Source organism: Manacus vitellinus, unplaced genomic scaffold, assembly GCF_001715985.3.
Source record: "Manacus vitellinus isolate BGI_N305 unplaced genomic scaffold, ASM171598v3 scaffold_24_pilon, whole genome shotgun sequence".
NCBI classification, from domain to species: domain Eukaryota; kingdom Metazoa; phylum Chordata; class Aves; order Passeriformes; family Pipridae; genus Manacus; species Manacus vitellinus.
In genome coordinates this window covers 8,094,244-8,104,714 of record NW_021939798.1, presented here as the reverse complement: position 1 = coordinate 8,104,714, position 10,471 = coordinate 8,094,244, and the positions used below count along the sequence as shown (strand labels likewise).

General features: G+C 46.1%; 1 protein-coding gene across 3 annotated transcripts; it reads left to right on the top strand.

Annotated features, from left to right (window-relative positions):
* The first annotated feature begins 1,873 nt into the window (after window positions 1-1,873).
* On the top strand, window positions 1,874-9,624 carry TMEM100 (transmembrane protein 100). 3 transcript variants are annotated; one of them, XM_018073125.2, is made up of 3 exons: window positions 1,874-1,891; window positions 4,925-5,109; window positions 8,239-9,624. In XM_018073125.2, exon 3 carries the CDS (start codon window positions 8,301-8,303, stop codon window positions 8,703-8,705), a length of 405 nt encoding a protein of 134 aa, XP_017928614.1. In that variant the 5' UTR covers window positions 1,874-1,891; window positions 4,925-5,109; window positions 8,239-8,300; the 3' UTR covers window positions 8,706-9,624. The 3 variants fall into 3 exon arrangements, with proteins under 3 accessions (XP_017928614.1, XP_017928612.1, XP_017928613.1); XM_018073123.2 differs by lacking the exon at window positions 1,874-1,891 and adding an exon at window positions 2,020-2,193; XM_018073124.2 differs by lacking the exon at window positions 1,874-1,891 and adding an exon at window positions 2,020-2,198.
* Window positions 9,625-10,471: the final 847 nt, after the last annotated feature.

Sequence of the window (10,471 nt, the reverse complement as noted above, 5' to 3'; positions counted from 1 at the left end):
CTTTCAAAAAAGGCCAGAGTGGTGGTGCCCAAGTTGTGTGTGACCCCTCAGTGCCTGAGTGCTACAAACCCACCCTTCTAGGGGAGAGCCTGCTGACCTCCCAGCACTGAGGAGGCCTCATTCCCATCACTTTTCATGGCAGCTTTTATGCTTCACAATAAGGAGTTACAATAGCATGGAGTCTAGGACAGAGTCTGACTTTCTAGCCTATTGTTAGGACATCTATTTGTGCAGAAACGTGAATTCTAAGCCCAGCTTAGCATTCAGTGCTTGTTTATGTGTACTTCAGATTAGTTCCTCAAAAAAATCAGTATTGGGAGTTATTTTATGTAATACTTTCAGTGTTTTATGTAATACTGTCAGTAATAAAGTTGGCATAGAAAAGTGAGAATGTACTAGTGGAACTGTGGATGGTGTAAGCACGGGAGAACCAAACACTGCACTGGAAGGACTAGAGAGGAATTGATGTAATAGGAATGGGGTGAAATTTAGGTCATGCACACATGTGCTAACAGCAAGAATTTCTGATATAAAGTGAAAAATGAAACTGATACTGGAGAAAAATCCAGACATCCTGAACAATCAGAGGAAAATTATGAAATGTTAGTTTTTCTGGCAGGACAGGAAAATACTTGCACTTCCATGCAGAATATTGGTAAGGCCACATCTGAAAAAATTATTGAAAATAAGCCTGAGATAGTCTCATTTATCCCTCTTAGGACAGTAGAGACTTAATTGCCAAAAGAAAGAACATCTACTTCAGCCAAAGGCTTACTTGTCCATGTATAATTGTCTATGAATCCATGCAGCTAGAAACAAGACAGAGGTTCCTAGATACCAACAGAATAAGTCTGCTAGCATTCCAACAGGAGGAGCAGGAAACCCAGTTGGTTTGAGGTGGAACTCAGCAAGTTTAATAAAGCTATTACTGACACTGCTGCCTGCATTAGGAAGGACTGCACTTAATGGCCTAATGAAGTTCCCCTCAGATCCAGTTTGCTTGTCATTTTTGCTCAAATGCTGATATATTTGAAAGGAGCACCAGCAAATGGGGAAAAAAATGCCAGTTTCTCGTATAAAGCTGTGGAGCTTTTCCAGAACCTCCTGGTTGATTTGTCTGGAGCAGATGAACCCTTGGCAGGATCTCCATCACTGGGCAGTTCTTAACAACACACAGGGTGAAATCCTGGCCCACGTGAAGTTGGTGGAAGTTTCACTATTAATTTCTGTGAGGCCAGGATTTCACCCTGGAAAGGGAGTCAAAAGTACATGCATGCTTTCAGAGACAGAGTGGCTGATTAAATACATCTGCTGCACTGCTCTTTTATCAATCATTGATAAAATAGTGCCTTTTAAATATAAACTTCGGGTAAGCTTAACTGCAAAATTCAAACACGTCCTTTATAAGACTTAAAAGCATAATTTGTCTGCTTTTTATCTGAAATAACAGGAATCACGGTAAAAAAAAAATAACACCCACCCACATCCATCCACTCCAAACCCCTGCAGTATTTGATGTGCCGCAGAAACGAGCGATTAAAGCTTAGAAAAGCCAGTTAAAATATTTCTAAATGATACACAAAACTTTATCCCCTAAGAATGTAACCCAAAACTATGCTCCTCCTCATGTAATTCCTGAGCAGTCGAACTGGGAGTTCATCTGGAATTCGCTATGGCCTGTGCTTTCAAGTGACCCGGCGCGGCTCAGGACGGGCAGTGACCCTCACCCGCCCCGCTCCAGCGGGGATGTGGCCGCACACCCCTCGAACTGGGAGTTCATCTGGAATTCGCTATGGCCTGTGCTTTCAAGTGACCCGGCGCGGCTCAGGACGGGCAGTGACCCTCACCCGCCCCGCTCCAGCGGGGATGTGGCCGCACACCCCGCGTGGTGGTGGGTGTGCGGGAGGGCAGGGAGGGCAGGGGAAGGCCGGGGAGCTCTGGGGAACGCTGTCCCACGCCCCCCGTGTGTGACCCGTCGCGATGCGGAGCGTCCCCGCCAGCCTTCCCGGCCCCCCGCACCCGGGAGAACGTCCCGCTGCCGCCCCGCCCGCGGCTGAGTTTGCTCCGGTCCCTTAATTGTTTCGCTCTCACCGAGAACTTTGTTTACAGTCCCTTGTGCAGCGAGCGAGCTGCATCCCCTCTTACGCTGTCTGCGGGCTGGCGGCCGCCGCAGTCCCGCCCGGCGGCCAGGAGGTAAGGTACGGCTCGGCAAGGCTCGGCTCGGCAAGGCTCGGCTTGGCAAGGGCATGGCGATGCTCGGCACACTGTGGGCACGCTCGCCTTGTACTAGGCATGGAGCGGCACGGCTCAGCTGCTTGGCACGGCCGGCTCGGCTCTCAGCCGTTGGACCGCTCGCCCGGCGGCCGCGCCCCCCGCCGGCTTCCCGGTGCCCGCGGGGCTTCGGATCCCCGGTTCCCGGCTCGGCGGTTTCTCCGGGCAAGCTGGGGCTGCTCGCGACACTTGCGGGACCCGCTCCGGGCGTGCAAAGGGCTCTCCCGGTTGTTTCGCAGTTCGGGGTCCCGCAGCCGGAGCCGCTGCCCCAGTGGCAGGTCGGGGGTTCCCGGTGCCGCTCCGTGCCCGGAGGGGTTACGGGCAGACAGGGTGCACAAGGCTCTCCCCGCCTGTTCCCGTCCCTGCTCTCTCGCAGAGGTGCTCGGGGACAGGCGTGACACGCAGGGTTTTACCCCAGGTGTGTGTGTGCGTGTTGTGTGTTATGGGAGCGTTTGAAAGTTTTGCGGTTTGCAGATGACTAAGTCCGTTTGTGGAGGGGTTTGGTTGGCTTCCATCCTACCCTTCACCTGTGTCGGAAAGACGAAAAAGGTGTGAGCTTAAATCTGGTCATTATTTTACGTAAAAACTTGGTGAGACAATTTTACTGCATCCTGCGGCTCAGGCAGCTGGCGTGGAGGTGGTGTGTTCTCCTCCTGCCCCCTGTAGCTTAGAGCCTGATCCTCGAGTCTGGTAAATACAAATTCTAGTTGTGTGTTTCCAGGAATGTTCACCTGGGGAAGAGCTTAGGGATTGTGTTCAGGGTTACTATAGTCTGTTGAATTCCAAATGAACTCTGGCTCTTCTGTCGGTACAGGAGGACTCCTTACACTGTTTTCCATAGTCACTTTAATGCATAACCAAGTGTGAAGTGTAAGCATTATAAAATTTTATTGGAATTTTACATAGGCAAAAAGGGTGTCTGAAGTATTGTGCAAAACAGAGAGAATCAGGTCCAGAGCCTGGAGGCAGAAAACTCAAATGTGACCCGCTGGTTCTGAGTAAAATGCAAAAAAGGAGGAAAGGGTTGTAGTGGCTGAACAATGTCATCTCTTTGCCCTTGCACAGAGATATTCCTTATGTGGGAAGCTCCTGAGAGAGCACCACATTGAAATGATTCTGAGTTAAAATATTGGAAGCTTTGTGTGTAGGTTTCATGTGTTTCTAGTTCTCAGCTTTGTGGTGAGGGAGGGAAGTGGAAAAGAAGAAATCTCATCTCGGAAAAGTTGCTCTGTCAGTCAGGATTTTTGATAAAGACATTAATTTAAGAAAATTACCTAAACTGTGTGCAGTCAAGAATAAATGCAAATAAAGAACTGACAGAGCAATTGATCTTTTCAAAGCAAGATGCTGGCAGAGTGGCTTAGGGGGCACAATTGCTCTAGGAAGAGGTTTTCAAACAATTGTAACCTTTCTGTGATCCGAGTGGAAGTTGGCTGCAAGTACATTTCCGAGGTGTGTGTTTGTTTTAATGTAATTTAGATTTTTTATTTAAAGTGGGTTTTTTTCCTGCATTGCCCTCCAAACTTTTCAGAAAGTTAAACTAATTGCTAGGTGGTGTGTACGGGAATATAGTCAAGGAGACAAGCAAGGAGACTTCCTTATTATTAGCTAAGTTCAATAATCAGCTAAATATACTTTAGCTATGTCACAGGTTTATTCCAAGGATCCCCTGAGAACAGCAGCAGTTTGTGCCTGTAAATGTTTGTGTTAGTGAAATGTTAGTATGGTCTAAATAACTTAAAAAAAGAATAGCCCTTGAAGTTTATCATTATACAGACTTATTCTCTTGAATTTGCTCTCTCTGTCACTTAGAACTCCTGTTTGAGGGTGGAAATGATCTTCCATAATCATGCACATATAGAAAGGGAATGTCAAATAAGATTAGCAACATAAATCTCTGCTGCTTGGTCAGTTTTGCCCAGCTGCCTGCTGGTTCCACAGCTGTTTCTGCAGTTGATAACAATTTCCATCGCTCTGCTCTCTGCAGTCCTCACACTGCCCTGCTGCAGATTCCACCTTGTCCCTCTTTGAGTTGTGAATCTTGTTTCAAAAAAATCCAATAATAACAGAAATGAACAATGATAAATATTACGGAGTTATGTTTATTACAGTGGGTTCTTGGACTCTGGTAGTCTGCCTTTTTTTTTCTGAGAAGAGTTTTTGGGATCATATTACTTAGGTTTTGTTATAGTAGGGTAGTTTTAAAAGGGTTCTTTTTAGTGGAAGTGTGTTGTCATGGTCAATTCATGGAGTCAGGAGATGGAGTGATTTGCTCAAAGAAACTGGACACATGGAAGACACCAACCCCCAGGTATTCTGAGTTGTTATTCACAGAGGTGAAGTGAGCAATAGAAATGAGGTTAAATGAGATTTTTATCTGCAGAAGTTCATGTGCATTACCTTTTCCTGCCTAGCTCTTTCTGGGGGACTTGCCTGGGCTATGATACTCATTATCGAGACGTCACATCATCAAAGGAAAATGTTACTCAGGGCCAGACATGGGTGGCTGCTGCCAAGAAAAGAGAAGAGCCAGAGGGAGAACATCTCCTGCTGCCGTTAGGTTGGGAGCAGGACTCAGCATACAGTGGGAGCTTTTCCAAGCAGGAGTCTTATTCTTAAGAAGCTGACAAATATCCAACAACTTTTCTTGTAGGAGGAAACTTCCATGCTAGAATATTGTCATCTCCAGTTCATCATTCAGCAACATCTGACACTTCAAAGCCTGAAGCTGTTCTTTCTGCTGCCTGACTCTGCCTTCAACTGACACAGAGACATCTTCAGCAGTGTCCCTCTGCTTTTGAGACAAGGATTTGTTCCCATGGATTTCTCATGGAGCTGGTAGGTGTGCATGCTGATGGATTTCACGTCTTTTCAGTAAATCTCAACTTAGAATTATTAGTGGCTAAAAATTTCCTCTCCCCATTACCCAGTGCTGGCCACGGATTGCCACAGAAGCACATTCTTCCTTCAGCCCCAAGTAGCTCCTTAAGGCAGTACTTGTGGTGTGATTAGTGAGAGGATGCTGGTGCTGCCGGCTATCTTTGCCTAAATTTCTTACCCTGAAACTTGAACCAAATCACCTGTTGGCGTAAGTCATTTGCTGGCAATGAGGATCCAGTGCCCTTTTTTCTAGGGCTGAATACCTTTACTCACACTTTGAATAGGTTCTGTTGTTTATTTAACTTAATAGGCTTTCAATAGAGGCTTGTTTGTTTGTTTTGTGTGAATGCCGTCTGCTTGCATCCTATTTCATGCAAGAACTGTGCTCCTCAGAAGTCAACAGGTATTTTGCCATTGACTTAATTTTGGTAGTTTAGAGGATTTTTTTTTCTAATTCCTGTTAGTTTTAACTGCATAAACATATCTTCTTTCTTCATAAGTGTCTGTACGAGACATCTAAGAGATTTAAATGCTCATTGGGGATGTATCTGAAGCAGAGGGACAATGAGTTTAGAGACAGGAGTAAATATACTTTGAATGAATGTTGCAGTTTTTTAGAATATTAGTGTTTATCATGAGCCTAATCCAAAGCCTTTTCAGGTTATTAAGAATTTTCCCTATTTCTATGACTCTTAGAGTATCTGAACTTTTGAAGTTATTACAGTGTATTGGTACCAGTAGACCTTTTATATGGAAAATTGTTAATTTTTTTCCTACCTCAACTTTAATAATAACGTGTTAAACTAATTGAATATGGCTAAGGGTAAGATCAAAGAAAAAGATGACATTTGGGGGCCACATTCTTATATTGTGCTGAACTCCTGTAACTTTTTATAGATAAATAATGCAGCAACATGATGGCAACAATGTTAGTCCCACTGCCACGTAAGTCATTATTGAAAATGCAGAACTTGGGCTCAGATCCCTGTGGGAACAGATCAATGGCACTCTAGAGCAAACCCATGGCTTTCCTGGGCTCTTCCTCTCTGATATAAAAGGCACTTAATCATGTTGTGATTCAAAGAACAAAGCAACAGAACCTGGGGGAATTTAGGATATCTAAGGTGTCAGCACAGATATATTTGCTTTTCTGATAAGCACTGAACAAGTCTCCTTCCTGCCCCTGGAGGCAGCAAGTACTCTGACAGAAACTCACGGAATCCTGGAATGGTTGTGGTTGGAAGGGGACTCTGGAGGCTGTCTGGTCCACCCCCGTCCTGCTCGAGCCGGGTCACCTTAGGAAGGATGCCCAGGACTGTCCAGGTGGCTTTGGAATACTTCCAAGGATGGAGGCTCCAAAACCTCTCTGGGCCACCTGCTCAGTCACCACCCTCACTTGGAAAAGCCTTTCCTGGTGTTCCGAGTGTTCCGGTGTGTGCCCGTGGCCCCTGGGGCTGTCAGTGTGTGCTCAGGGTTGTGTGGCTGTGTGCTGAGCACTCCTCCATAGAGCACTAGAACAGCTTTGGAAACCAGATCTGAACTGTCCTTCTCTCATGAGGGCTTGACACTCAGATACAAACTTTCTGAGTAGAAACAGCATAAAGCCTGTTTGTGCCTGTACTTGAAAACAGTGAAATCCTCTTTCTCTCAAAACCCACGGTCAGTTATAGGAGGTGCTGAGATATAAAACCAAGGGCTCTCCACAGTGAACGAATATATCTTAGCAACAAGGGTGGAGTGGTGGGAAAGGAAAAGGAGAATACAAGTATCTGGCAATTAACTTCCTAGTCACAGATGTGAAGGTGATAAAAGTGATAAAAGCATTACGGCATTGCCAACGCTCTTCCTTGTTCTCTGAGCTGCATATCATGCTGGTCATGAAAGCAAAAGCTACACAGCCCACACCAGAGTGGTGGAGGGAGCTATTTGCAGCAGGAGAATTAGTGGTTCCTCAGCGTTCCAGCCTCTGTTGCACATGTTGGGGTGCACTGAGCACACAGCCTGCTCTAAAGCAGCACGGCCGTGGCAGCCTTGGCATTGTCAGAGGTCACTGACAGGCCCCAGGGTGGCCCCACACCACGAGAGCCCCAGTGAGAGGGCCAAGGGCTGTAAAGGCAGCCTGCAGCAGTGCAGAGCTGTGGGCTCATCCTCCCCTGATCAAGTGGACTCCAGTTACACACTGGCTCCATGGAGCCAGAAGGTATTTGCCTCATAATGCAGATGCAGTCAAACTGTGCTTGCCGTGTGTAGGACTGAGAGTGTGTTTACACTATGGAGACAGGAGGAAAACAACATGTTGTAACTGAGAGGAGTGAATATGAATATAACTGAGAGGAGTGAATATGAATATAAAACTCCCTCCCACACGGTTACAGGGATGTGGTTTCATGCTTTCATTGCTTTTACATGAAGCCAGTGTAAATGGCAAGCTGTCAGGCTGGCAATGAAGTTGCTGTAGTGGGAGGTTCACCAGCTTTGAACTGAGCTCAGTGCACGGAACTTTCTGCATCCCCACTCCCCCCACATCCACACTTTGTCATGGCCATTTGAATTCTTTCCCTAAGTAGCACTTGTGCTGAGAAAAGGCTCACTGTTCATCCTGGGTTTTGCTGGGCCCGTGCTTGCCCACAGTACTGTGATGTGCACTGGAGCAAATCTTTGTAACGTGTGTGTTTAGGTGTATATATAAACAGTGTGAAAAAGCATGTGAGCAAAAATCAAAACAGACTGTGAACTTCACCTCTGTGTGAGAAGATGTGATGCCATTGAAATCTAAATTACATCCAGAAATGCTGACTTCAGGATGTAACCTAAAATAGGATTTGGCTCACAACACTTCAAGATTGGTGTCTGTCTTGGTCTGTGACTCTGTTCTTTCTAGAACTTAGGCACGTATGGATGACTATCTGATTCTAATCCTCCACGACCAGAAGTGTCACTACTGATCTTGTGCATAAATCCTTGTGGGTTCTGAGTGTCTGGTTGTTTGTGATCCCAGGTGGGATCACAGTTCTTCTTGGGATCACCCACGTGTCACAGAGCAGTAATTGGTGATTATTGGTTGAACTCGTGCTCTTCTCTCCGCAGCGCCGCCCGAGCTCAGCAGAGCCTGCTCTAGCCTAGGAACTGCCCAACTCCAGGCAACCAAGATGACAAACGAACCTATTAAAGAGATCCTGGGCTCCCCAAAGCATCCTGATTCTGTAACCACGGAGAAGAGCAACAACAATGACTGTGTGGTCACCACCATCCCCCTGGTCAGTGAGTGCCAGCTGACGGCAGCCACGGGGGGAGCAGAGCTCTCCTGCTACCGCTGCACGGTGCCCTTTGGAGTGGTCATCCTCATAGCCGGCATCGTGGTCACCGCCGTGGCATACAGCTTCAACTCCCATGGATCCATCATCTCCGTGTTTGGGCTGGTCCTCCTGTCATCAGGACTCCTTTTGCTGGCCTCCAGTGCAGTGTGCTGGAAAATCAGGCAGCAAAACAAGAAAGCCAAGAGGCGGGAGAGCCAGACGGCGCTCGTGGCAAATCAGCGAACCTTGTTTGGTTAAAGACAACCAGGAGAAGGCTGGACAGAAGGCAGAGCCTTTGTAAGTCAGCTTGGCTATTTATCAGTGGGAGAGATTGCAGGTTTTAATTTAACTGTGGAAATGAGTGGAAATGGAATGGATTAAGAAATACCCTTAACTCTGCAAGTGCTCTTGATATTTTCTTACTGCAGACTTGGTAGCGATTCTTTCCAAGACGGAGGAAAAACCACTTTTCCTTCACAGAAAACTTGGTCATCATAACTGCAACCATCCTAACTGCGTTCTCCAACATGCTGATCGTGTTGGAAAGGGAACCTGTGGGAACTGAGAAAATAATTTGAACTGACTTGACATGCCAGAGATCTCCTTAAACACACACTGTGACATTTGACCAAGGGAGAAGTCACAGCATTTGAAGTGACTACAAGCTTATGGTCAGAGTACCTGGGACTTAAACTGTAGCTCAGAAAAAAACAAACAAACAAACAAACAAAAACAAAAAAGGCAATAAGGACACACTGCAGTTTGCTCAATAAGCTGATTCTTATATGTTATGTAACTTTCCCTTCACAATATCTGTGGTACTTTCCCCCTTTTTTAAACCAACTAATATTAATTTTGTTTTCCTATTGAATAGAAATAAGTAGAAATGTGTAATTATATTGTCTAACCTGAATAACGAGGTATGATTATAGCTTAAAACATGAGACTTTTTTTGTAAATTAAAGTGGTCAGGTTTAGCACTTTTGATTATTTTGCTATAAAATTAAAAAGTAAATTTCATTAAAATAATATTCAGTGCTGCTAGACCTTTAGAAAATCTTTATTGCTATCAAGATAGCCTGTATCTTCAACTCTGACTGCTCTATGATTCTATTTTTGTAGAACAACCCCTGTGACAATAACTGTGAACACATGCACTGCTGATCTCTTCCAAAAATCTCTGTAGCCTGTGGACTTTGGTTTGATAGCCCATCCCTCTGCATACCAGCTCGGTTATTGAAAAATCATAGCAGTCAGTTCTGCAGACACTGGCACAGTCAGTTTGAAACACAACTATTAAGAATTACTCATGGAAGCAAAGCCATGTGTGTGGTGTTTGCTGACTGAGCTTTGGGATTATGAATCTTTATGAAAAGCAGGTGCCAGGTGTCCCTGGTGTGTGTCTGAGATGCTGATTCTGTAATTCTTGTTTCTAGAGATCTTCCAGCTTTTCTCAATTAATGAATTGTTGAGGGGCTGGTCCCAAATTGAAGCAAACCAGAACATGATTTCTTTGTCTATATCTTAAAGGACAAGTGAGCTGAGTCACAGATTTCCACCCTGGCCTGTGTGAGGGTGTCAGAAGCCAGAGGAGCTGCACGAAGTTGTCTTCCCCCTTACTATCTGCAGACTCCAAAAGGCTGGATGTGATTTTTGCTTTCCACTGCCACAGTGAGCAAGGCCTGTGCTAACGTGCCTCCTCTTTGCCCTCCAGAGGCTCTGGCAGGGCTGTGGTGATGCCCCTGCAGAGCACACCTGCCAAACAGGTGCCGCAGGGGGTTCCTCCCGCAGGTCGTCCCGGACCCCCGCGCTCCTCCTGCCGGAACCGCCCCGGCATCCTGGCTCAGGTGCCGCCATTTCCTCTGCCCTCCGCGCTTTGAGCTTGTTACATCCATAACTTATCCCCGGATTTGCAGAGTGCACTCCGTGTTTTTAAATAGAGCAGGCCTATATGTGCGGGGAGGGGATGTTTGGGGTCAGTATTTGCGTTGCCACACTCCGTGGTTACCAGACGCTATAATAAA